The sequence below is a fragment of the Pagrus pagrus genome (assembly GCF_965226575.1).
Source record: "Pagrus pagrus genome assembly, chromosome: 10".
In the NCBI taxonomy this organism is placed as follows: domain Eukaryota; kingdom Metazoa; phylum Chordata; class Actinopteri; order Spariformes; family Sparidae; genus Pagrus; species Pagrus pagrus.
Window position 1 is genome coordinate 23,113,783 of NC_140194.1, and position 27,201 is coordinate 23,140,983.

Below are 27,201 nucleotides of genomic sequence, written 5' to 3' on the forward strand. Positions count from 1 at the left end.
CTGCATCAATGCAGAGACAGAGCATGATCGGGAGTTTACAGCCAACAAAAAATTATAGTCTTATGATGTTGATTGTTGATTTAAAGTTGCAAAGTTGCAATGTTGATCCCTTGGATTGAATTGTGGACATGCATCAGGCTAATGTTACCATTTACATGTTGGGAGACTTGGCGAATGGAGGCAGCAGTGTGTTATAAAGAATATTCTGAAAGCGCTCACATAGCGACATTTCAGATTTTATGAAGTCACTAGGGAGCACAAACTAGACAAAACTGGCCTCACAACAAATACTAAACACATTAACTGATTTCACCCAGAGCTAACATCTGCAAACATAAAGAATACAGCAAGCCCAGCAAACCAGCCAAGAAATAAAGACGCGCTGTCAACTTTGCCGTCCAGCTTTGAGAGAGAGGCGTGCAGCAGAGAGCTGCTACGTGAAAACTTTATTTTAGTAGATTAAAGCACTTGTGTAATGCACTGCAGACAGATTTATGATTTGTTTCGGTAATGTTTATGTACTGAGGCGGGTCAAACAGACACTGGTATTGAAAAGATGCAGCTTTTCATTTAGTAGGTAATCACTGTGGCAGTCCAATTTTTTTAATTTACCTTTATTTACCTCTGCTCACTCAGCCTTCACCGGAGTGTCACTGTGCATGAAGTCAACAACATGTGTAGAGGACAATCTGCATTCAGGGGGGTGTTGGGCAGCATAAACTCACTAACTGGGGGATGAATTCCCCAATCCCTCCAAGCAAGCAACATCTGCCACCAAGGATGCCAATAGATAACAGCTGTTTCGTTATATTCCCGACTGTTTCCCTGTACATAATGTTCCCTAAACAATCAGCATGCAATGTTACATAGGGGGTACATTATTTTTTAATTTATGTATCATTATGGAATCAAAATAACCTACAGTATACGGGGTGAATATTAAATTATTACTTCACTTTACATTCTGATAGAGTTGTGCTGTAGTGTAAAAGTACCCTGACTTAACCAAACACGAGTCGTCAGTGCTTCCATGCCAAAGCAGCTAAAACCTGCAGGAAGAGTCTAGGGTCCAAGTCAAAAATAAGCCAGCAGATGACCTATAAATGCTCCTATTAGCTGGAAAACACAATGGACCCACATCATGTAGTCATACACGGTCCAAGTTCAAATTTGATAACAATATCTCTATAAATTAACACTTGACACATGCTTTTCTAATTAAACATCCAGGCACCTGGCAAAAGATTGCTACTGTGTGACCTCAAAATAGCTCCTATAATAATGGCTTTTTGGAGGAGTTTTTTGACAGAAAGAAGCATGTAAAGGCATCCGCATTCGCAGTTTGTCACTATTTAGTTGGCATTTAAAGGTTTTATTGATAAAATTCAGCCACTAAATATGCCATTCTATCTCTCATTTTTTACTCAAAAGGAAGTAATGGAGTCCATGTCTTCACTCCAAACATTGTCTGACCTGCCCTCAGAAGAAGCTGTCAACAGCAGCACGGCTCCTGAGGAGCTATGTAGATACAGTCCATACATTCACACCAAGCGGAGAGTGGGATATTACTGTGATTTCAATGGTTGCCTATTACCGTCATTGTTCAGTGTCAATGCAGGAAGTAGTGCGCTCCTTATGTAACCAGGCTGAATGTAAGGCAGTAGAGGGCAGGGTGATGGCTGTGTAGCTAGTCCAACTTTGAGTGTGTATCCTTGAAACCTTGTAACTGATTTCCTTTTTTATTAACTCTAACCTGGTGATGTGAGGCAGCAAGAACTCAAAACGTCACAGGATAACTTAAGAAAAAAGGTTTGTGACAGTGTAGCAGCATTACAGTCTGTGTTTTTCCTTTTGAGGACAATATAATTATCACCCACTCATCCGTTCTACGGGCTCTCCTGTCATCGATTGTCCACAGCTGTCCAATAAATCTCAACCTGACATGGTCGAGCCTGACAGTATTATAAATTTTTCAGAGTGTGATGCGTTCTTAACCCAGTGGCTTGGATCAGCATCAGTCGAGCCCGGGCTGATAATCAAACCTGTGCTTCAATGACACTTCACTGTAAATCACTCGGCACTGAGCCTGAGTCAACAGTTTCCCTGGGATGTCTCCCGTGTCCGTTCTGTCTCGAAGCTGTTCCAACAGTTAGTGTCCTCTGGGGAGTGATTTGCCGTCTCAAGAGGACGGTGCTTTGTCAGAGCCCTCAGCCTCTGGAGACCAGATTAGAGATGAAATCCCTGCAGTAACTGTTAACGCCATAACTGTAGTTGAGCTTGTTGAAGATGACTTAAAACCTGTTAGCTGCTGCAAGAAACTGCAACACTATTCAAATAGAAAAATTACTTTCATCATTAATTAATACATGTCGAGCAATGTAGCTGCATTTTAGTTCTGATGTTATTTCATTACATTTAATCACCATGTTGTCTGTCAGCCGTTACATCATTAGTAATCCGCTCAGTTTTCTTGAGTCAGACTGAATGAATAATGTGAAGGACTGATAAAGACCTCATTCTGTCAAAGGAAAGGTCAGTCTTCTTCCTCTCTATGCTGGACATGTCTGCTATTCGGGATATTTCAATTTGGCAGGTGTCAACAGCGGATGCCTCTCTGGCATACATTGTGTTACAGATATTTTTAGTGTACGCAGGGCTGTACGCGGGGCTGCAGGACTGTATAGTCGGCATGTGGTTGCCATGGTTGTGTGGCTCAGGATATACAGGCTTTTCGAGCCGACTCACCCTGATGCCGAGCTCCACATTTTCTCCACCGTAAATTTCCATGCCTTCGTCTAGGAGGCCAATCTCCTCAAAGTACTTCCTGTCGACAACAAAGCAGCCAATCAGAGCAGGGCTCCTGAAATAGAGAGTGAAGGGAGGGAAGAGAGGAGGTCAGAGAAAAGAAAGAGGTAAAAAAAAAAAAAAGGGGAAAAAGGGGTTTCAATGCAAAATATTCTTTAAGACACACAAACACAGTCCTAACCCCACAATTAACCCCACACTGGACACCATGGCCCTGAAGGTCTATTTGTCAAGTATGCTGCACATTTCATGCTCTTCACAAAGGCATTAGCGTGTCATGATGAATCTACACTGCACATTTCACTTACAAATGATCCAGCTGTCAAAATGATGCTGTCACCTAACACAACAAATTCAGGACATTTTGAGGAAACCGGTGGGGGGAAAGCAACCAGATCTTTCATCAACATCAAACTGAATCAACAAGAGTGAAAAATAACTCTTATTAGTATTCATGCTGTCAGTCCCACACATGTCCTCCTATCGAAATGAAATACAGCACCGCTGCAAAAACAGCTTGTTTGAGTGAATTCCTCTTCCCTGTGGATACATGGATTGGCAAACAGCCAGAAACTCTGAAACCCCAAATGCTAATGGAAACAATGAGGCCCTCCCACTACTGACTCTGAAGATACTCTCTTCTCTAAAGCTTCCAGATAGCAGCACAGTATCAGAAATCATATAGCAAGTATCAGTATCAGTGTGTTTTCCACTGTTCAATCTGAACACTGGCCTTTTTTTTATAGTACAGTACACTGAGTAGATGAGATAAAGAACTTAGCAGTAAATATAATGCATCAGAGGCAGCTTCAGGTTGGGGATGTGAACACATGATTTGCTCCATAACACACATCATGTACAAATAAAGAATATAATTCATTGACATTTGGATTTCCAGCATTATTTTAAGTACGAAACAGTGGCATTGGTCTACAATAGAAGTGACAGTGTACAGCTAGCGTTTTAATATTTGAAGTAGCTGGTGATTGTGTTAGCATCATTTGTTATCTGTGGGTTTATTTTTAGACAGGTGTTATTAGCACCCAGGTGTCCATAGCTAACGATGCTATTGGCATCACTGCAAGTAATTTTGGTACCTAAACCTACCAAAATAACTGACACGGGGCAGGGATGAGGGGGCCAGTTGTAAGTAGCCACATTTTTTAAAATCAGATGTTTCCTCAGACTGTGCCACTCACCCCCACTCTTCTTTTGTGCTCGATGTCAATAAGTCCACCACTCAGAGTCTGCAGAAATATTGGACTTAAATGTTGGATTCCCCCCCGGGAAACATATTATCTCTAACAATGTTTAGATTTTTCCCCTGAGTTTTTGCACACTGAAAGGGTGTGACAGAGTGATGCATGGAGTAGTGAGGTCAAAATATAACCAATAATACATAATTATTAATGATTTTAAATGTGTTAATCCTCGTGTGGACAATTTTTTTTTTTTTCTCAATTGGAGGTGGGTGTACTGTCGAAAGCACTTACCTGGGTCATTTTTAATTCCCAACCTTGTCATAATTACAGCTGCAATAACCCGCTGTGTCTTTGTCTATCTCACTGGTCCAACTGTAATTTAAATCCCAGCTGGAGGGATCTTCTTGTATGTTGAATCTCTACAATTTTTCAGAAGGAAAAGCTGCTTGTCCTTCAAACTTTTGAACAACTGGCCCCATTGAAAGTATTCTGTAGCAGGTATTAACAGTTCCTGTTTGCACTGCGCCCACAATGTAAAAAAAGTGATGATTCTCATGCAAGTTCTGATACGTCTTTTGCAGTATCCTTGCCTTACTATAAGACCCTTGGGCAGGCTTTTGGCCTTTCCTTTGGGTTTTATCCCGTGAAATGACCATGTCTATAACAAACTATATCCTGTAACTCTAATACCTCTCCATGCTTACTGTGCATGAAAAACAGCTTAGTACTGTAGAGGGATAATAGCTACAATGAGTTACAGTGGTGTACAAATCCTAGTTGAACACCTCAACGTTCCACTTGAGCGCCCACGTTGGACTCCACACAGCAGCTCGAGTGTCTGCCAAGAGGCCAGAGTACTCCTATACCAGAATATTACCAGGTTGTCTGTTTACAGTTTTCTTTTAGACAGAAGTTTCATGTGAAAACAATACAATATGAAAATAATAATAGTCTTAAAACTAGTTTTTGACACATGGCCCTGCCAAAAGACAGAGGATAGACAAGAACAATAGCCCAGTTGCAAGCATAAAATGTTGGAATTTAAGGTTTTTGCCAAACACTGATACATTCAAATGTGTATGTATCATACGTACCACATTGACATTTCTACAATATGTGTCATATCACACTCACATTACATGTTTATGACCCGGCGTTCATATCAGGAGGTGGAGGAGATGGTGGTAATGAAGGCTGCCAAGCCAGTGACCGCAGTTTGAGTCTGTGTTTCAATGTTTGTAAGAGTGACACTACTGGATATTTTAAAGGAGGCCTCGGGATAATTTCCAGCTGCTTTAGTGGCTACAAATAAATAGATAATTTTGATGACAATCGGGACATGTTCAGCTGTGATGTGTTTCTGGCAACCACAGTGAGTATTCAAGGCCAAAACATGACCTTTCCTAAACCTAACCAAGTGTTTTTGTGCCTTAACTCAACCAGACCACAAACACAGTGTTGTCACAACATCAAATTAAAAACTGTACCAAAATAAGTTGCAACATATCCGTGATTTGCAGAAACTCACATGTATCTGCCAACATTGATTGATAATACAGGATTCATCTTAGTTTATTATACTTCAGCAATACACATTCTCTGTGCATGTGCAGGTTTTTCTCGGTGAATCAGGAAAATTAAAACGCAATTAAATGCACATACATATCTACTTCGGAAATGAGTAATTGCTTTGACAAAGCCAGTGACAAATTGCACCTGGAAAAAAGTACTTAAAAGATAAAAAAAAATAAAATAATGGGGGCATTCATCTTCCTCCATTACAATATTGAGCAAGTTATGTCCTCTTGTCTTTGTCCAAATCCATAAACACTGCATCATTGATTTGCTTGCCATGAGCCACCACGACAGAGGTATTATCCTCTTGCAGATATTGGTGAGTAGGCAATTTTGCTCTTGTTGCTGGGCTGTTTTTCTGTTGTAGCCTCTGCAGTGTTTATCTGTCATATTGGCAGTTTTTTTCTTGGCCAACAGTATTGAGAAAACTGGACCATTATGTCAGTTTCAGAGAATGGACGATAGACACCACAGGTCGCCTCTTACTGCTGTTATTGTGGTAACAAACACCTCCTTTCCTTTTTAAATCTGTGTACCTGCCCAGAGCTTTTGATGAAACTCCTGTTTGTATGCGTTTCCTCTAATGGGCCTCTGGCTGTGCTTCATCTCCCAGGTTTTATATGGGTTAGAATATTAACACTACACTTATAATTTACATACATAATTATTATTCATGGGGATTAGTGTTCAAGAAATTATAATGTAAAAATAATGAGCTTAGTAAGTGATCTTATCAAACCTAGTTCAATAAGCTGCAAGTCAACTTATTAATAATTAATACTGCACCGTGGAATATTTTCTGGTGTCTACCTTCCCTCATGACAGCAAGATATTTTCTTCCATGGAACCAAACTATCGGACAGGTTTCTTTCATTTTTTATAATTATTTTTTAATCCCCCTTCCTCTTGTTAAGCCCAAACAAAATCTTTAAGCTCCTTCTCTGTTTACCTAATCGGGGCTGTGTGGTTGCGTTGTGTCCACCAGGACTTTGGCGGGTTGAGGTATCGACACCACAGCTCCCAGTCGAAGCCCTGAGCAGACAGCGGGTACTCCTCGATCTCGAACGTGTCGTACTTGATGTTGTCAAAAGAGGGAGACACAACCCGGGTCCGGTCCTCCTTTATTCGCTGCAGAATTGGTTCTGCCCTGTGGGATGACAGAGAAAAGAATATGTTTGAGAGGAGATAATAAATGAATCGGTCAGCTCTCTTGGCTCCTGAGCCCCAAGCCAACACTCTACAATGCATTAGGATAAGTAATCACATTATTATTCAAGCAAAAATGTGAAAAAGAAAACTGAATGCCAGTGTTCAAGATTGCTGTCTGTTGTAGTGTGAAGCGTTCTGAAGTGAGAGTAAAATTTGTTAGTAGCCATTAAATATATACGGTGTGAGTATTTTATATGATATAGCACCCCCAACACTATTCTCACTGTCTGTACTAGTTTTTTTATTTGTAAGTTTGTGACTTAAATCATAGCGTTGCAACATTTTTTCATTAGTTTTTTTTTCCCGCAAAATTACCCCCCTCCCAAACAAAACAATTCACCAACAACAAATACATTCAGATGGCACTTTTTCAGTCATACCCACACAACACAAGTCAGCCTTCACCCATTCCACGCACTGGTGTCAGAGGCTACCACGCAAGTTACAGCCTGCTCGCATACACACTCAAACAGTGATTGAACAGCCATCTGGAGTAATTGAGATTTTAGTATCTTACCCAAGGGCACTTCAACATGCAGACTGCATTAGTGACCGGATTAGTGACCGACTTTTAATGCGTGACATCACTTTTTTCCTTTTCCACCAACTAAACACTGTCCACTTTAAACAGTTAAAAGTATAAACAAACCAAAAAAGAAATACAGAATTCTCTAAAAACACTATGTTCATGTTGGACCCCATTATTCAGAGTAAGAAGCTGATTGAAAAATATTTTTCAGGGTCTTTAATGCTGGACATCTGCTATCGCAAACAAAGGATGCACAACAGCAACCCAAAGCCATATTTCCAATAATTAAATATTAATACCTTTCAGAAATAAGACATACTGCATATTATGTATCCTTTATGTTAACACTGAGCTGAATGACTTGATTGAAGTTGATTGTAGTGATAAAGTTACCACGTATAATCACCAACACTGCAGCTCTTCTGAGCTTTTTTGCCTCTTTTAGCTAATTGTTTTGTGCGAACACATCGACTCTATGTTGTGCTCTCACTGTCTCATGCCTCATTTACACATTCAGATTTAAAACTTGCCTCACAGACCAGAAGCTTGTGGGTGCATTCGTGTTGAGTGTGTAATTGACAGCACAAATGTTTGTTTGTCAGCTCTGACAGGACAATTATTTTCTTAACATGCCAATATGACAGCGCACAATGAAGAAATTGCTTTTGTTTATTGGATTTTATATAAGTTATGATAGCTCATTAAATCAATTGAAGGGAAGTGGGGACTGTCAGCAACAGTGTTGTTTGAAGAAGTACTTTTGTTTAGTTGAGTTGTGTTGTTGAGCTCGCATGTTTGCATGAGCCTTTCTCAAATTCCCCTTTGAGTCTGTGAGGCATCGGCAGTATTTGCGTCTGTATATTTGAACAGATCAACTCGAGCCGTAGCTGGCAGTTGGATTCTGTAAGAAAAAGCTCTGCTAAAAATACATTTGTCAAAAATATCATTGTTGCTGTGAGTCCACTGGATGTGTAGGTTGGCAAAAGCCAGAGATATGATGGTGGCTGTGTATCTGTTTTCATGGTGATAGTTTCAGACAGTTAGTTTGGCTTGTTGGGTTGCTGCTAAGAGAAGAGGAGAGTGGGGTGCAGAGCCAGACCTTCTGGAGGAGTAAACACTCAGTCGTATCAGATTTTGCTCTGATCCGGAGCAGTTTACCGACAGGAGGAGAGCTCAGAGACAACTTTTGAACTTCCTGGGATTAAAAGGTTGATTTATCTTCACCCGCGTTACCAACCTGACCAACCAATAGCAATCTGCAGGTGACCACCATTGCTTGGCGTTTTTTCAACTGTAATGTTGACTGCTGCTGACTGGAGCTGGAGAGTAAATGTACTTTACTTCATGAAAATAACGTTAAGGGGGAAAATGAAAGAGAGAGAACCGGAGTCTCTGGTGAGTGCTGAGCTCACACACACTCACTCTCAGTGAGTACGATTACTTGCTAGCTTACAGCTAATGCAAAGTAAAGTAATCTGGCTGTTAGGGGTGAATAAACAATTGCACAATTAATAAATACAAATGATCCCGAGGTCCAACTTAATTCAGTAAAGCCTTGGCGGTTGGTGAACACACCATGAACCCTCCACCATTGCTGATGAAAGTCTGACATGATATAGGCATAAAAATGCTCACTGACGAGGTGATGCTTTAAAGTTTTCTTCACGTTAATTTTAGTCTCTTTCGCCAAGAGACTAGAGACTCTTTCTTTGAGTAAACTCACAGATTTCTTTGGGTTTAAACATTGTTTCGGATAATGTAAGTAAGTAAAAAAAGTATGGCAAGTAATGCAGAAATCTTAAAAAAAGAAACATCTTTTCAGCTTCTTTCATCACAAAAGTTTTAACATCACAAACAAGCATACCAAAAGGCAAAAATAAAATCAAACACTGCATATGAGAGAGATCACTTAAAAAAGAATAAACACAATGAAAACAAGGCAGAAAAACAGAGGAAATAAACTGAGAAAGTACAAAGGATTTTGAGCCCATACTGGAAGCCAGCGAGTGAGTCTGCTCTCCTGACTGGATTAGGAAGGTCAATCCACCAGTGAAGAGTCAGGATGGAGCTGAATCAAGGTCTGACAGAGTGTTTGCCAGGGCTCCTCAGGGGAGGCAGAGCAGAAGTACAGAGACTGGCTGGCATGGAAAGTCCTGGAGAGATCCGAGTGTACCCTGCTTAGCCTTGTAAGCCATTCCCAGGGTTTTGAATTTAATTTGAGAGAAAGCAGGGAGAGCGGTTTCTGTGTTAGAATTCACTACTGACAAGAGCGAGGTTGGCCGAAGCATGAGGAGTTGAGAGGGCAAATAGAGAGCCTCCTCTGGAACTGCAAATAGGGGATGAGTAGAGGCTGGACTACAAACTAGACACAGCCCTTGATCAGGTAATATTGGATTCAGTGGACGTTGAAGGCAAAGACTGCGGGGGTGTGGCTGTGATGATGGCCTTGCTCGTCCGACGGCTCTGAAGATCTCAGAGGCTTGTTGGCAGCCTGGGCAGTAATCACAGGGGTGGTGTTGATTCAGAGGTGTTGCCGCAGGCGGGGGTGACCAGCGGAGAGGAGCATTTAATGTCAAAGAGATGGAGCAGGTGGTTTGACGGTGAACCACAGATAACAGCTAGACGCAAGCAGATATGCAGTTTGTTTGAGCTTAGGATCTGAGTGTTGGGTGCTTCAGAGTTGCTTCATCTGCCACATGAACCACACTGATGCAGCCACGGATTTTCAGGACAGCTAAAATACTTCAGAGACTTCCTGCTTGTATAAAAATCATTTCTCAAACACGATCTTCCTAAAAGCCCTCTCTACAACATTAAATGCTACCAACTTAGCAGAATCATTAATATTTTTTTTTTTTCATTCACATTTGATCTAATTAGAGTTTACTCATTTAACCTTTTGAATATTAATCGATAATCTGGTCACCCATACGAATAGTACTTGAGTAAGAGTCTTCAAGTATATGATCTTAAATGTACTTAAGAACAGAAGTAGTTTTCTGGCAATTAATGTACTTACATACCAACAGCACAAGTAAAAGTAAATCATACATACAGTGCATTTACATGCGTGAATGTAGTATCTGATAATCGGACGGGTCCATTATCAGATCCTATATTCGGCTTTGTTCTGCATTTTTCTGATTATGGCGATCCTCGTTTTCAATCGGATTGCTGATAAAATAAATTAAGTTACAGCTTTGGCTCTGATGCAACATGCAATCTGCAAAGTAACTAGTAACAGAAGTTTTTAATTAAATGTAATGTATAGTACTTTAGCGAATGTACTTACATTACTTACATTTCACCAATGGGTCTAACACTACTTGACAATGAATTCCTGCATGCTGTGGTTTTGGCTGCTTGTGGAAGATGGATATCTTTTATTGTGTTACTGTTGCACTTTCTAACATCATATACAGTATGTGTGATCTGGCTCTCATCCCTGGTAAACATGAATGTACTGTATGTTATAATGAAAAAATAAAATATAACAAACCCTGGAATATAGTCTTTCTAAACAGTATATTGGACGTATTTTCATGGATATGAATATGTATAGTAAAACCCAGGAACGTGCTTTATAACTGGCCCTTTGTAAACTTAGAATAGTAGAGAAGAAGAGAGAGAGAAAAAACACCAAAAATAAAGGAATCTCTCATGTGAAATGACTTTAGCTAAAACTAGTGCGGTCATGTCTGATCCCTGTTACTCATGCAAAAACTAAATGAGAAAATACAGTTTCAGGAACTTTATAGCATGACAAAGGTTTCAGGATTTGTGACGGAAAAGGTGCACACGAATCAAAATGTCAGACCTTGCTGTCTGATGAAAAAACTATTCATCTGGTTCAAAATGATACGACTGATCTAGAGGAGACATGATGGCCGACTGGTGAGGAAAAGATAAAATCTTTACATTCTTTATCTGTGGAATATCTGCCAAAGGCAGTCGTTAAAATGCAAACTAAACTTGACTTTCCCATGAGATATAAAACACAAACGAGGCAGCGTACCTCGCCATCATTCATGTTTTATCTGTTCAGCCCTGCAGAGCTATATGATAATCACATCACAAAGCGGCAACATCAGAGAGGAGGACGGACTCTTTTATCCTGCACACTGATTGTTCGTTAGAAGGTGAACCTCGCCTCTGGCTTACTTTGCTCAGTTCTATAAACACACATCAACACGGAAATACATAAATAAATACAAACAGTGAGACCACCCAGAAACTGGCGGAAAAACTAAAACTAGGTTGCCACCCAATTACTGTAACCTCCACATCAAAGAGTCCTCGACTAGTCAAGGTAATGTTTAAAGAGTTCACACAGTGAGACGTCCAACCGAGAGCAAATCATTTTTTCTCACAGCTTTAAACTGAAGTGTGATGGGTGATCTGAACCACATGGTGGGAGGTCTCGCTAAATGTCAGAGTTGGTATTGGTAATTCAAAACTGATACAGATTTCAGGCGGAATGGACAATTGGAAAAGTCATTCCAGTGTGAGGTGCTCTGTTTCCTTGGTGGTTAAAATCAGAACCTAGCAGCAAATGTCCAGGTTTGATTCATCGGTGTGGTCATACCAAATTTTCTGTCAATTTATCCTGCATTAATTGATTTTCGGACCACTCTTGTCAAGCATAACAAGTAGTAAGCACAACATTGACATATAGTTGTTATGCTAATTAGTTGCCTACTTACTTACTTATCCAGTGTTGCAACAGGGTTAGACCAACATTAGCATTTATTTGGAGACATGTCTCTGGCCACTTGACTGAACGTAAGTCCAATGCACTCTTGTTTAAGCTCTGATTTGGTCTCCACCCACTCCTGAGTAAATACTGTAGCTCTTTATCTGCTAAATGCTCACCTGTGTTCATCAGCTAGTTGCTTATTAGCTTGGTGCTTGGAAGGTATCATACGGGAGGGACTAAGGTGACTCACTGGGCACGCCCCTACTCTTCCTCTGATTGGACATACCCTTCCAGGCATCTGCTAAATGCTAATGTTTACCTAGCTATGACGCTAACTGGCACTACAAACTCAACAGGCCCGGGTAGAGAGCGACTCAGCCACAGCAAGTCACATTTTTTTGTTCCTGTAGCAGAGAAACATGCCAACATTGCTAGCACCTGCGTAGTTGCTTTCTAGCCAGCCGGCCAGTCACACTCACAGACCCCACTATATCTAGCTGGAGCTCTCTCAGTAGGCCGCTGATTGGCTTTCCCTAACCAATTGTACTTCTAATGCCCAAACCAAACCAAGGTCTAAGGTCTTGCAGTTATTATCTACGCAATGGTTCTTTTCACAGCCAGGGTGCTTTTTTGGCATTATAACAGCACCCAACAGAGCTGCTCCCCAGAACCACCTGGCCTAGTTCAACTCTGTCCCTTTCACACAAAAATGAAGTCAAAGTGATAGTTGGGGTCGTTTGATGTGGGGTTGTATGAGGTATTTATCGCTAGTCAGTGTATCACCTGCAGTAGATGACCGACAGCTCTCCCACTACATGGAGAAGCAGCAGGAGAGGGAAGCGGAACACTGTACTGCTAAACGGTACCGTAGGCAAGACGAATTTTAGCAACCTAAAAGACGGCCAACTTAAAAAAAGATTGAGAAATCTTGAAAAGAATGTGTACATTATATTTTGAACATTTTTAGTGGTTTACATTGCCGTCATACAGCCACGTAATACAGTGCCAGGCAGGCACAGCTGCATTTGTGCATTGGAATACAGACGTTGTATGGATGAGGTAATTTGGTGTCAAACGTAAAAAGCCAAAAATGTTCAAAATATAGCGTACAAGGATATATCATCTTGTAGGTGTGCCTTCTTTTAGGTGGCTAAAATACGTTTTGCTTACGGTACCATTTAGCAGTACAATACTCTGCTTCCCTGTTGATGCTACACGCTGCTTCTCCACACAGAGGGAGAGCTGACGGTCATCTACTGCAGGTATTATACCGACTAGGGATAAGCACCTCATACAACCCCACATTTCAAGGTATCCGACCTATCACTTTAACATAAACAATACATTCATGATGTTAGTTTGGCAAACGTTAGCATTTAGCACAATGTCTGGACTGGCTGGGAGGTTCTTCCTGCACTTCCAAAAGCAACACCTTTAGCATCGTCTTTTCATTAAATGCAACAATCAAAGTATTTTTGAGTGCAGCGTTAATCGTCCTGCGACCTCCTGTTTTATTTGCTGCTACTGGCTGATCCTAAAAATGTCAAATATATTTTGAAAAAGAGGATTTTGCTACTATCATTTGAAGTATCGTTTGCCTCTGCACTTGTTTGCAGTTGCTATGTCGGCTAAATGGACAATAAGAGAATCATGAGAGATGAGACTGAAAAAGTTTTGTAGGCAACAATTTTGTTACACTATTTAGGTGTTCTCCATTTACGTAGAGATGACTAGCACTTATACTGTAGGCAGAGATGATTGAGGATTATTGTGATAACAGTCAAGCTCTGGAACATAAAACACCCTATAATTACTTGTTTTTGACTCAAAATAGCCAACATTGCAGATAATTGCAATGTATGGTAGAGACAATTATGTAGATCAAGGAGTCAGCCTTTTTGTTGGTAATTATACAGTCATTTCTTAATTTCTACAAAATATTACACAGGGTGGGTGAGTTTCAGAGCAGAGGAAGGCACACAGAGGCAGGAGGATTAAGAGGAGAGTGTTAGTGAAGGAAGACAAAAGAAAGGGAGAGAAGAAGAAAGAAAAACGAAAACAGGGGATTGAGAGGCATGTACACAATTTGTTGATTACTTAGTGTGAAATTAGATGTGTTACAGCGAATGGTAATAACAGTGGCACAAACACAACATCAACTTGTCACAGCAATGTAGCCCCAAGACCAAGACCATAAAAATGTTGCGAATGTGTGCGTGTGTTTGAAGAGAGGGTAGAAAGTAGACGGGAAAAAAAGTGTTTATCTCCAGCTGAGCTCTTTTGTATCTCTGCCAAGAATGAATTCATTAGTCATAGACCAATACCCCCTCTGTGGCGATATGTGGGAGGTTTATGTGGTGGGTTTGTGTGTGTGTGTGTGTGTGTGTGTGGAGAGAGCGAGAAAGAGAGAAACAGAGGAAGATGGGTTGGAGTGTGTGGAGGAGTAGGGGGGTTAAGAACCTTATAAGTGTCTCTTGCCTAATCTGGAAAACAGCAGCAATGAAGGTTATTTTCGAACCAACTTAATGCAGTGTGTATGTGTGTGTGTGTGTGTGTGTGTGTGTGAGAGAGAGAGATTTTTCAAGCTGTCAAAAATGATTAACAGGTGCAGAGCAGAGCTGTTGTATCGGAGTGTTTTTAAAGAAGGGACCCTGAAGTGATGAAGTGTCTGCAGCTCAGAGAGACTGACATAAAACGTGTGTTTAAAAGCAAACAGCAGTTGATTTGTGTCAGAGGAGAAGTTATCATAATGTGTTATGACCCTCAGTCTCATCGCTGTGACGGATTTAACGTTACCGGCTATGCTAATGAGCTCTGCAATTAGCTACTGCTCCCACTACATACAGTACTTAGCGGAATGATTAGGAAACATTTCTACTGGGTGTCAATGCTAGGGGTGTTCCAACAAGGGTACCTCACGATTCGATTCCGATTATGGGAGCTTCAATTCGATTATTGGCCACGATTCTTCGATTATTGCAATTTTTAATGCTTTTTTCCATACAAGATTGATTAATACAAGATTGACTCAGTTCCTCTAAAACTACACTCATAAAGTAAATAACAAGGTTTTTTTTTAACATTTGTCTTGTATTTTTCAAAGACAAAATATTTTATTTTATGACTATGTAAACATTTGCACTTTGACCTACTTAACTTTGACCAGGGAAAGCTCCACTTGCAGGAGAGCCCCCTCTATTGGCGGAAAACACTGAAAACAGTCAAGCCCTGGATTTAATGAGGCGTAAACATGTGACGTGACGTGGCGTGAAGCACGAAGTTGGGCAGTGATCAGTGACAACAAAGTTGTCTTCAAAATAAGAGCTTTACATTGCACCCCATTGGATTTTAGAACTGGTTTCTTAGCGGGGGGCTTTTAATTTGAAAGTAGCAACCGTTCGTAGCTTGCCGCTACACAACAGCTGACAGTCAGCAGCTACTAGCTGTTTGGTTGTGTCCGCTAGCTGTCAGCTACAGAGACCGAGGAGACGGTAGCATCTCCCGGATCTCAGCGGCTTTCCAGTTGCTCATCTTGACATCCGCGGATGAAGTGATGAACTGACTGCTGTGATCAGCTGTTTCCTGGTTTTAAAACTCCCGGCTGCGGGTCGCACAACAGTGCACGTTATCGACACCTCCGCCCATGTCGCGCAATTGCCGGCACATTGACGCCTCGGATTTAGATAGCAATGGAGGCGGCAGTAAGTGTACCCTCAGAGGCGTCAGATTGGCGGACCAAAACAGACCGCCAATTTGCCGCCTTCTGTCTAAATGCGCGGACCTAGCAAAGCATCGACGTTAATTAATCGATGCCGAATCGTCACGTGAAGCATCGCGATGCATCACCACATCGATGAATTGCACCCACCTCTAGTCAACGCACTTGTCTTGACAAGTATGGTAGAAATGACACATGATTGGTATTAATATGGAGGTGAGGATTGAGAGCTACAAAATGACTTAACATTCCCTCATTAAAATGCAAGTGAATGCAACAAGAAACGGCAAACTAATTATCTCAATCTCCTGTAAAGAGGAAATATGTAGTCCAAATAGGAAAGCGCTGGTCTAAGCTGGCCTATGTATGGTGGAAGGATGTGAAAGATAAAATAGTAACCTTTGCTAAATATAAACTTCAGGTTACCTGCAATATTCTTCCACCTTAAAACAATCCAATAGTTTGGAAACATGCTTAATTACCATCAAACCCTGAGTCAGAGAAAAGGAATAATATTAAGTCCATCTCTTTGTGTAAGTTCAAGCCGAAGTTAGCTACCATTAAAGCAAGACTAACACCTTTCTTAGCCGCGATATGATCACCTGAGCAGATCGCAGCTGTTCTAGACAACGCTCATGCTTCCACTGGCTGCTCCTCGGAGAATACGCACCGAGCCATTTTTGACGGAAGCAGACCGCAGCCACGTCAAACTAAACAGAGCTGTCAGGTAGCCAGACAGCGGAATGGCTAAGTGCATCCACTACTGATCTTCTGCACAACAAATGGAAATATTGATAATGATCAAATGCCAAGTCTTGGCAAGTCAACAACATCAGACAGGCATGACGCTCCGCTTCTGAAACGCTGCCAGTGGGATTTGAAGATTTGAAAGGAACAAAACAGCGGCACACATGCCAGGTAACAGATGGACTTAGGCATGAAGGGGCTTTGTCGTACATACCGTAGAGCTCCTATGTGTGTATAGGCTATGGGGTTATGCCATAGGCCAAAATGTAGCTGAAGTGCTCCCCCTCTTAAATGTTAATACAAAGTCAGAGCTGCGACGTCGACAGAGATCAGATATGAGATTCCACTGCAAGAACTGTGAATTGCTGCTTGTGTTCTCTACATGTTTCACCAATCTAGATTGATGAGAGTGAAAACAACATAGTTAGCCATAGTTGTATCCCTCATTGAAACAATTTCACTCCAGAACTGTTCTGCTTTCTTTAGGCTATTTTACATTAGAATGGCGGCACACATGGACATGTACAAGTTGTAGTCAGTGTGTGTGAGAAAGATGCACTTAATTAAGACATATGCACTTTTTACCGGCCACGACAGCATTGGCTGGTATTGTTTTCAGCTTGTGATTTTGTGTGACTGTGCGTGTGTGTGCGTGTGTCATCATGGCAAAATGTGTTCCTGGAAACACCGTTTGGAGCGGGAACCACAGAAGAGGTTATGAGTTTGGCCAGGTGTTTGTCTGTCAGTGCATCAGTTGAGATCAAAGTGAAGTTTTCAAAGTTCGAAAATAGGCATGGTCTGAGCAAAGGGGCCGAAAGCAGTAGTGCTTTACGGCCCTGGACTACATTTATGTTGATAGAGTCATAAAACTACAGGTGTGTATTTGAGCTCAAAGGTTGAATTGAAAGATGGATGTGGTCTAACCCATGAGTACTGAGTACTCATATAACAATGAAGTAATGACTATTCAGTAGTCATTGGTCTGAACTTGAACATGTTGACCGGCGATGCGACTGGTGTGGTGCGCAAACCTGCCTCAGTCTGAGAAAAAGAAGGAGAAGGTGAAAACTGGCATAAACATAAACACAGACATCTCCGTGAGTCCAGGATTGATTAGGCTACACGAGTCACAGTGTGTTGTCCCTGTTGCAGCACTCCACAGAAGATTGGACTGTCCACCATAATTTTGAACAGCCATTACTCTTCAGAGTACAGCGAAACAGTAAATTCATCAAAGATAAGAGCAGCCTGTTCAACACAACATCCATTCTGATGAAAGAAACTGTTCTGGTTTTTATTTTTGTTATTATGGATGTTGCTGTGTAGCATGATGTGCATGTTATGTTGTGAATTATTTTTTTTATCGACTGACGCCACAAAGTGAAAACCCTTTAGATAATAGTTGATTTCTAAGTGACAATGAATGGTTATGATTCACGATTTATGATTATAAATGATTATATTGTAATCAAGTTATTATGGTGTTTTTCTCTCTGCTTCATTTTCTGAATGACACACCTGAGCCTGCTCCAAGGCAAAGTAGCTGAAGAGCCCATGGAGCAGAATAACAGCAGATGAGACCTGGACGTATTGTGCAAACTTGCTCAATGAAGTGTTAAACCACTCAGTTCTTATTTATAATTCCTAACACATGAGAAATATTTGCAATGAATAACAATACTGCAATGACTTCACTATACTTGATCCAGATACGCTTGCTAATTCTCTCCTAATAACCAGACAGCTAACAAATTGTGCAGGAAACACACAAAAAAGACTATTTGATCTATAATGTCAACTTAAATGAGCACAAGACTTGAAAACAAAACAAAGCCAGGCTTAATATGGCTTGAGGTCAAGGTAAAAGATATTTGGGTTCTCATTTCTAGCAGCAGTATAAATCCCTTGTCAATTAACATTTGTTAAATGTTGTTAAAGTGGCTAAATGTATGTCCAGATCTCAGTTTAATGAACATCTATCACACTTGGATCTGGAGTGTTTTTCTGAGGCAGATTGTTGCCTAAAGGTAAACAGTCAAAGAGAACAACCACAGGACTGCGGGTTTAATTAGGCCTTCCTGGACCAAAACAACCTCAACCACTTCACAAATACCTAAACCACTCCAACTTCTCTTTTGCACAACAGGAAGTCAGGAATTAAATCACTGCATCGCCAGGCTCTCACATAATCAACTTACTCTGTGACCCAAAATACTAATAAATATATCACAGCTGCCTCTGTGGCTCTCTGGAGCTGAGCGTGTGCACCTGTCTGAACAGTGAATATACATGAATGGGTTACAGCTTCATCACTTCTCAATAGTGCTCAAAAGACTGGGAGAATTGAATGATCACTTCATGAACCAGCTTATAAATAGACCATTTTGTGCCATTCACTGTTCAAATTCTGCACTATTGTTCTGACTGATGAACTGATGTGTCCTGAGGAAAAATAAATGTCCACACAGAGAAATGATGCCTCTTTTCTGATTTAATCAGCGACCTTTCAAACAAAGTGGCTGCTGAATAAATGCTAACGTTCAATATCTCATTTTTGTATTCTGTTTTTCTTTGGCCAAGCGTTTACAGCAGCAGGCTCTATCATTACAGCAGCCACAAGACTGGGAGGAAAGGACACCTGCAGCAGTGCACAACATCCAACGCTCTGTAGTGTGGAGATGTGGTATACTTGGATCAAAAGGGCACACACACACACACACACACACACACACACACACACACACACACACACACACCTATAGAGTATTAACATTACCATCAGCTGAAGAAGAGAAAGAAGAGGGGTGCGGAGTATTCATTTTAATGTTAGGGGTAACAATATTAGGGGTAACGATACATCGATCTGGAAATGCAAAGTGAAAACATTGATTCGTATCGCCGCCATCGTGAAGATACGCCTTTATTTTGAAATTCTGGGTCACCGTTTCCGTCCATGCGCAGATTGTTTTCCATTTAAATGTCGAACCATTGATAAAACAATATTTCCACTTAAGAGATCAGTAATAGCATTGTCAAATCATATTTTAGCTGCTTTTTCTGAGTTGATATAAATGTAACTGTGTTAAATGGGCACATGATATCCTCTCATATTGATCACAGGCCACTGTATCGAATCCAATCAAAATTGTATTGTGGCAGATTGTGTGATATCAGCAAATATCTTATCGTTGTCCAAAGAATCAATATAATACTGTATCGTGATGAAATTTGCGATTTACACCCCTAGTCAATATTCTATATTTCTGACATTGTCAATGAATCCCATGTAAAAACCAAAACCATCATATAACACTAACTACTCTCTGATTTTCCTAACTTGAAATCAATATCAGTGTCCGTAGGATTGCGCAGGGTGGTGTATGTATGTGTGACTTAGTCAAGCAAACTACAGTGTGTGTGTCCTTGGTAATAAAGGGGCACGTCATCGTGAAGGGTGTGACCCATTAATGTATTTTTTATTAGTTTTTGGAAAACAGCAAAGTTTATGGCACAGAGGAAAAGAGTTGGGGTCTTGGATTGGACCTCTTAAGTCCTTCTACAAACTAACCCTAAAAACTCAATGCATTTCCATCTGCAGGGTACTGGAGAAATACACTTTCCTTAGTTTGAGAATTTTGGATTATTTATAACTTGTGTCTGGTTTATAACATTTGAAATGGTTTGACCTCTCCTCCACTACATGATTTTATGTACGCTCACTCAGCAGATTCTATGAGATCCTTCCAGAATATCCTCAACACCAGCTCATACCATATCACTCTCCACAGCAGCTGCAGCTACGAATCAATAAAAAAACATCCTGCCCGACAATGTGAGGAGGCTGCACTTCTATCAGCACTTTCAAATCCAACTTCAAAAACTCTGTTAAAAGCTGCTCAGCTCTGCAAGACAAGCATACATTTGTGATGTACTTCTGTCTGTAGTTTTGTACTGTGTGTTTTATATTTTATTTTTTGTATAACCTGAGGTGTTATTTTTACTGTACCTGCTAAGGGACTACATGTTTGCTTGAAGCTAAAATCAGTCTGTTCACCCTGATGCCGTCTGAACAAATTCACAGAAGTATCCACTGCCGTACCACCAGACTACAGAATAGCTTCTTTCTTTATTATTTATCAATTATTCTGTATAGTTTTGGGGGGGTTTCTGTGTGTCTGTAGTTTAGGGAATTAGAAACAGACATTTGATTATACAAGCATGATGACAAAATAATCTTAAATCAAATATTGACATTTATGCTTGATGTACACCGTCCCTTTAAATAAATTAATAAAAGAAAGAAAGGTTTCTGGTTGTGAAGACGTAGTCTTTCTGTAGACAGTGCTGTAGTCACAGTACACAGTATGAAGTGAAGCCAGCTGCTCACCATCCGGTGTTGAACTCCACATGTGCATCGAACAGAGCGACGACGGGAGCGGTCGCGGCCCTCCACCCGCTCACTCTGGACCTGATCAGTCCTTCCTGCTTGTCATGGTGGACCACCTTGACGAAGCCCGGGCCGTGCTGGGCGTTGGTCTCATCCACAAAGCTCTGCAGGTGCTCTTTCAGCTCCACTGGAAGGAGAATGACACGCAAACAAACACGAACACAAGTGGATGTTAATGCAAACTCGCTGAAGCCTGTAACAGCATCGATCTTATCAACGAAGCTCTGCAGAAAGTCCCTCAGCTCAACAGCACTGAGGAAATGTGCTCTGATTGCATGTGTGCTCAATTTAGCATTATTGACATCAAAAACCCCCATTCAAAGTTGCTGATTTAGAGGGAGAATGAACCATCTTTCTAATAACATTTTATTGACACATTTCATTTCAGTTTGGACGCTCATTAAGGCATTATCCATGTGTTGCAGCAATAATACTGTACATATTCACATTTCTTGAATCCCTTGGCAGACCCTGGGACACAGAACAATTAAGTAAGCATGAGCCCAAACTGAATGGACAAAAATGCTGAATTTACATAAATCAGAAATGCTACCGCAGATGGAGGCTGAGCAGCAGGGAGCGGTGTAGCAGTAAGAGTGCAGTGCTGACCAGACTCTGCAGGAATAGGCTGAATAAGGAGGTACAGCTGTGCAAAGTCTAGATGTAGGATACACGTTATGGCCAAAAGTATGCGTACTTTCGATCTGGGGCTGTATTGTCATGCTCTGGGCCCACTCCTGATTTGTAATTTAAAAGAGCCTCAACACTCTCTGATGATTTTATCAGCCTGCCCTCAAACACACAACCATTTGGGTCGACTGTGAAAGGAGCTTATTATATTAACATGTTTTTAAGTTTCTTGTTCGGCGGCAGCCTCTAGTGGCCATATTAATTATTAAGGCAGCAAAGGAGGAAGTCAAAGTAGTATAAAAGGTGAGAAAGCCCACAGAAGGAGGGGATCAGAAGAACCAAGCACAGGGCTTTCACCCAGCAGGCCGCTGTTCACGTACTGTAGAAGAGAAAGTCAACTTTAACTTATTTTAACTCACGCTTCATTCGTAACTGAAGCTACATACAGTAGGTAACACTGTTATTTTAAGCCAAATCATGTTGTTTTTCTAAACCTAACCAAGGAGGTTTCTTGCATAAACCTAACCAAAGTGGAAGCATAAGACGAAGGTCTGGTACGTCTTTCGCTGCCATGCTGCAGTAGTCCTGTTGTTTGGAAATGGTGATAGATGTGTGTATGAGAATGTGTTGGATTTGTCACATGAAATGCTGTTCACTTGTCATGGGGAATACAACCTTTACTAAGTTTAACTGCTTCAGTGCCTTCAGAAGGAGCTTTCTAAATTCTAAATAACCATGGCGATATCATCTGAGTTATCACTGAGAAAACAATAGAAAGCACGGTGACTGGAAACATCACAAACTGGCACGGTTTGTGCCATGACAGAAAGACTCCACCTCTCTGTGATTAAAACCACCAAGAACATCATCGATACCCATTCACTGAGAATCAGTGACATCGGTGAAGTGAGGTGTCTGCACAGAGCCCAAAGGATACTAAAAGACAACAGCCACCCCAGCCACAGTCTGTTCACCCTGCTGCCATCTGACAAAAGATACAGAAGTATCCGCGGCCGTAGCACCAGACTACAGAGGAGCTTCATTCCTCAGACTGTAAGACTCTTGAACTCATCCTCAACACTCCACCATGAATAGTTATAATTATTTATTGATAAGTCTGTATTCTTTTTGTTTTGTGTGTGTAGCTTAGTAAAGTACAATACATTTTTTTAATATACAATCTTGTGTTGTATAATAATTAAATTAATCTTAAAAGTCAGGATATCTCTGCCTCCACCGTACCAGTTTTTTTTTCTAAATGTGTCTCTGACAAGCCTCTCAACTTTGTGAAAGTGAAATACAGCACCTGACAATGTGCTTCCAACTTTCTGTGTCGTCTCTTTTGTTTCTCAGTGTGATAGTGACCTCGATGCACAAAGCTAAACAGTTTGTTGTGGAAAAACTTGACGAGCCTGCACAGAGCCCTGACTTCAACCCCATCCAGCACCTTTGGAATGAATATGAATGGAAACAGTGAGCCAAAATCAGTGGCTGACCTCACTAATGCTCTTGTAGATGAAAGGCAGCAAATCCCTGCATCCAGGTTTGTAAATCTGGAGAAAAGCCCAAAACCAGATGAGTGGAGGCTGGAGCAGCAGATGAATGCTCCTGGTTTTGGAACGATGTGTTCATCAATAAGATATGTGTAATGCTTAGGTTCCTGCATAGTTTTGGCCATATAGTGCAGTCATGTTTAAATCATGTCTCATGACTCCTCGCTCCCTTGCCCACAGTAAGACATTATCATAACTAATAGGAATTAAAGAAAACTACAAATCTACAAAAATGAAACCCACGCTAAAAAAAAGCATGGAAGTATCAAACATCAAGTGAGACTTTTGAGTCTCTGAATTATTAAACACAGCAAATCTGCAGAAGGCCATCTTTCTTTAGGCTATGAAGGAGATTTTTATATCATTATATCAACCTGGTGAGCAAAAATTTACATGAAAATGAATTCAATACAGCAGAAAAAGAGGGAACTGAAGAGAAAAAGGGGCAAAAATATATGAAAACAAGAGTTCATTGCCAGGCTAGCAGCTCTATGAGGCTGTTCTTTCACACAGCGCTGCTTTGAGCTAAATGCTAATGTCAGCATGCTCGTGCAGTGTGGATGCTGTGCTTACAGTCGAACACTAATCACTAAAGAAACCCAAATACCATTCAGCAGGTAGCTCTGGAACAACTGGCTTACTGACAGCCCAACACTGCCATTCCTAGAGCTCTGCTGCTAATGTGACCATAAATAAACAAACAAACAAATAAATAAATAAATAAATAAATAAATAAATAAATAAATAAACCCAGAATGTTCTTCTAAGAACTATGATGGTGTGATGGAATAAAAGGCTGAGAAAACACACCGCACATTTTTCAACCAGGATTTTGTGAAATCTGTACTTTCCTGTAGATATACTGAAAAAAATTCTTAGAGGAATTCAGTGGAATCAATCCATTATTTTTCATTAAATTAACATAAATATACAAATTAGCTCATCAAACTTAAAATTTCTTCTTTTCGTTTTCTGAAAACGTCAGAACCCAAGTTCAGTAAAGTTGGCAACTGGTTTAAAAAAAAGAAGAAGACTTAGACGAAGAATTTGAACCAATTATTCAACCTAAGTTGAGTTAAATCACATATTTAAGGCAGCAGTTGAACTCAGATGTTTAAGTTGAAATAACCCAGAATTCTTTACAGTGTATAACTAGGGATGTACAATATGGATTTTTTTCCAGCTGATACTGATAACTGATCATTTTTGGGCCACTGCTTCTCGTGGCAGATACCGATAAAATAACACTAAATTCACATCTGGAGAAGCTAAGATGTAGTGAGTAAAGGTGGCTGATTTCATATTCCACAGTCCTAATAAGATTTGTTGTGTTAAAACTCAAAGACTTTTTCTCTCTTCTCTGATCCCTTGTGTGACGGCCATGCCTCTTGTGCTGTTGGGCTGTTTGCTTGTCCTCCTTTGTGTATTGCAGATGCCCAGCAGGAGGGGTTGGGGCATCGTTAGTTGCAGGGAACACCTGGGCCCGGTACTATAAGAGCACACCTCACTAGCTCTGGAGGAGAGAGAGAGGACAAATAAGAAATTCTGCTCTCTGCTCTCCACGCTCCTTATTGTGTTTGTTTGCTTCTGTTTCCACCTTGATATGTTGGTTTTGAGTTAGTTTCAATAAATTATGATTTCCTTGCTTTAACTTCTTGTGTCTTCTCCCATTATTTGTCATGGCTGGCCGTGACACTTGTAGAACATGTGTTGCAAATAAGTCCACACTGGCGTTGACATGTTCGGTTCTCTAGTCTACACTGTGTGGCTCTACACAGGTGCAGCTGTTTGACTTCTTTTTCTTTGATTAAAACCAATATTTCCCATAATTTCAATCTGATATATACTATCCCTACATTTTGTTCTATAACTAAACACAGATTTGTTATGTTTGTTTTGCTACGGAAACAGTTAGCTTATGCTCCCAGATGATGTGAGAGGCCTCTAGGCTTCATAACAAAAAATAAAAACCAGAATGCAGTTAGATTATCAACCCACAGCTATGGTAGTCTTTGTTAAGATATGGGATTCTTTCTTTCTTCCTTTTCTCGAGTGATTTCATATATGCCTTGCACACATATAGGTAGACAGACAGATTCAGCCGCACACACGCACGCGCGCACACACACACACACACACACACACACACACACACACACACACACACACACACACACACACACACACACACACACACACACACACACACACACACACACACACACACACACACACACACACACACACACACACACAGAGGCTGCCCACAGTGGAACAGCGGACATCTTCATTTCCTCGCTGTGATTTCTCTGTGCTGTAATCCTGCCTGCAGGCTACGGCTGCTGCCTTCCCCTTTCTATTCATTATTACCATCAGCCTGGATTCTCCAGTCACTCTGTTTTCCTTTAATGAGCCACAGTTTGCAGTTGACCTGGAAGAAAGATGGGCTCATTTAAAGCCGGAGTTGGGGATATTTGAAGAGCACCTTATTGTGTTACACGTACATGTGAGATTACCTCCATATATATAAAAAATCCAGCCATTACATCAAGCGCAGCTCCAGTTACCCAATTAATTTTCAGGCGTCTGGTCCACGCTGTGAAACATGTTTTTACTCAAATGTAGCCGACTGCCTGAGCAACAGGAGAGCTGTCTGCTTTCTGTCTATTAAAAACCTTCATATGAGAGCTGCTGGGCTCTGTCTGACCGGAGGACGGTTAGAAGATCCTCAGTGGAAAACAGATTGATGCTGAAATAATCAAATGGTATTTGAATACCTGTCTTAAAACCCCATGTTGAGAATTGATAAGATCAGTGTGTTGTACATAATTGTTAACCACATGTAGAAATGAAAAGGGGAATTTTCTGATTTCAACACCGACATTGTGTTGTCACTTTTTGGAACATTATGCAGTTTAGGGAGTGGTGTTGGCTTGTTTACTATCCCAATCAGCTGTATTGCTCATTATTAAGAAAACAAAATTGTTGGATGAAGGAAAAGTCAAGAATCTTCATCACTAATGATGCACTCATGTGATAAAAATACATACATTTTATATATACATATATACATATATATATATATACATATATATATATATATATATATATATATATATATATATAAATAAAAGTGTGTATTTTTTTTGCCTTTTCATGACTTTATTGATAGGACAGCATTGAGAGATAACAGGAAATGAGATGAGAGAGAAGGGGGGTGACATGCAACAAAGGGCCACAGGTTGGACTCGAACCCTGGGTCGCTGCAGTGAGGACAAAGCCTCTGTACACAGGACGTGGCTCTACCAACTGAGCTTCTGGGGCACCCGTCTTGGCCAATTACTGATTAGCCAAGACAGCAACAGCCGGAACCACAACTTTGAGCTTGCCTCATAACCCATGAGTGACAACATGGTGACTCTGTCCACCGTTTTTACATACAATGGCGGTGAGCCACAACACTAGCATGGCTGAAAATATACTGTGATATAAATATTGAGGCTTTTTTTTCTTCAATTTTCTGACATTAAACAGACCAAATAATCAATTGTTCATTAAAAAGATCTTTGTTAGATTTAATGATAGTGAAATAATTGTTACTTGCAGCCCTAAGTTTGAATACATTGTTGAATTACTGTAAGTTATGATGTAGATATTTAGCTAACAGTGAGACAAAGTGAATCAAAGTGATGTCAATGTGACATTAATGAAGGTGTGCACGGCTCAGTGATCTTTGATCAGCACTTTGGGGCTTTATGAATACAACCTTGATGTCTCTGCTAATTTACTATTCTGGTGGGAACTCATAAAGACTGTGACTGCGTTTCCACTTTTGCCTCTGTCTAACCTCAGATGACCCTCATTTGTCATAATTACACCATGTACGATCAATAAGCCACAAAAATGATCATGCACTTTCATTTTCAGAGTTACCTTCCAACAATTACCTTCATTATGTATTACTGCCACACACTTGTTATTCACCGCCAAGCAAAAGCATTAAATCACATTTCCCCGAGAACTGTTAACTCGAGCAGTTGAAACGCATTAGGAGGGAATAATTTGAGGTAAATGTTGAATCTATTTATCC

The 27,201-nt window shown here is 40.6% G+C and overlaps 1 protein-coding gene across 2 annotated transcripts in view; it reads right to left on the minus strand.

Annotated features, from left to right (window-relative positions):
• Nucleotides 1-27,201, minus strand: part of LOC311263766 (polypeptide N-acetylgalactosaminyltransferase 18-like) — a 169,149-nt gene that overhangs the window by 53,623 nt on the left and 88,325 nt on the right. For both annotated transcript variants that reach the window (XM_084364063.1, XM_084364062.1), the window contains exons 4-6: nucleotides 20,869-21,055; nucleotides 6,532-6,729; nucleotides 2,746-2,860 (exon numbers count right to left, since the gene is read on the minus strand). In XM_084364063.1, the coding sequence (XP_084220189.1) occupies nucleotides 2,746-2,860; nucleotides 6,532-6,729; nucleotides 20,869-21,055 (500 nt within the window). The remainder of the gene's footprint in view (nucleotides 1-2,745; nucleotides 2,861-6,531; nucleotides 6,730-20,868; nucleotides 21,056-27,201) is intronic.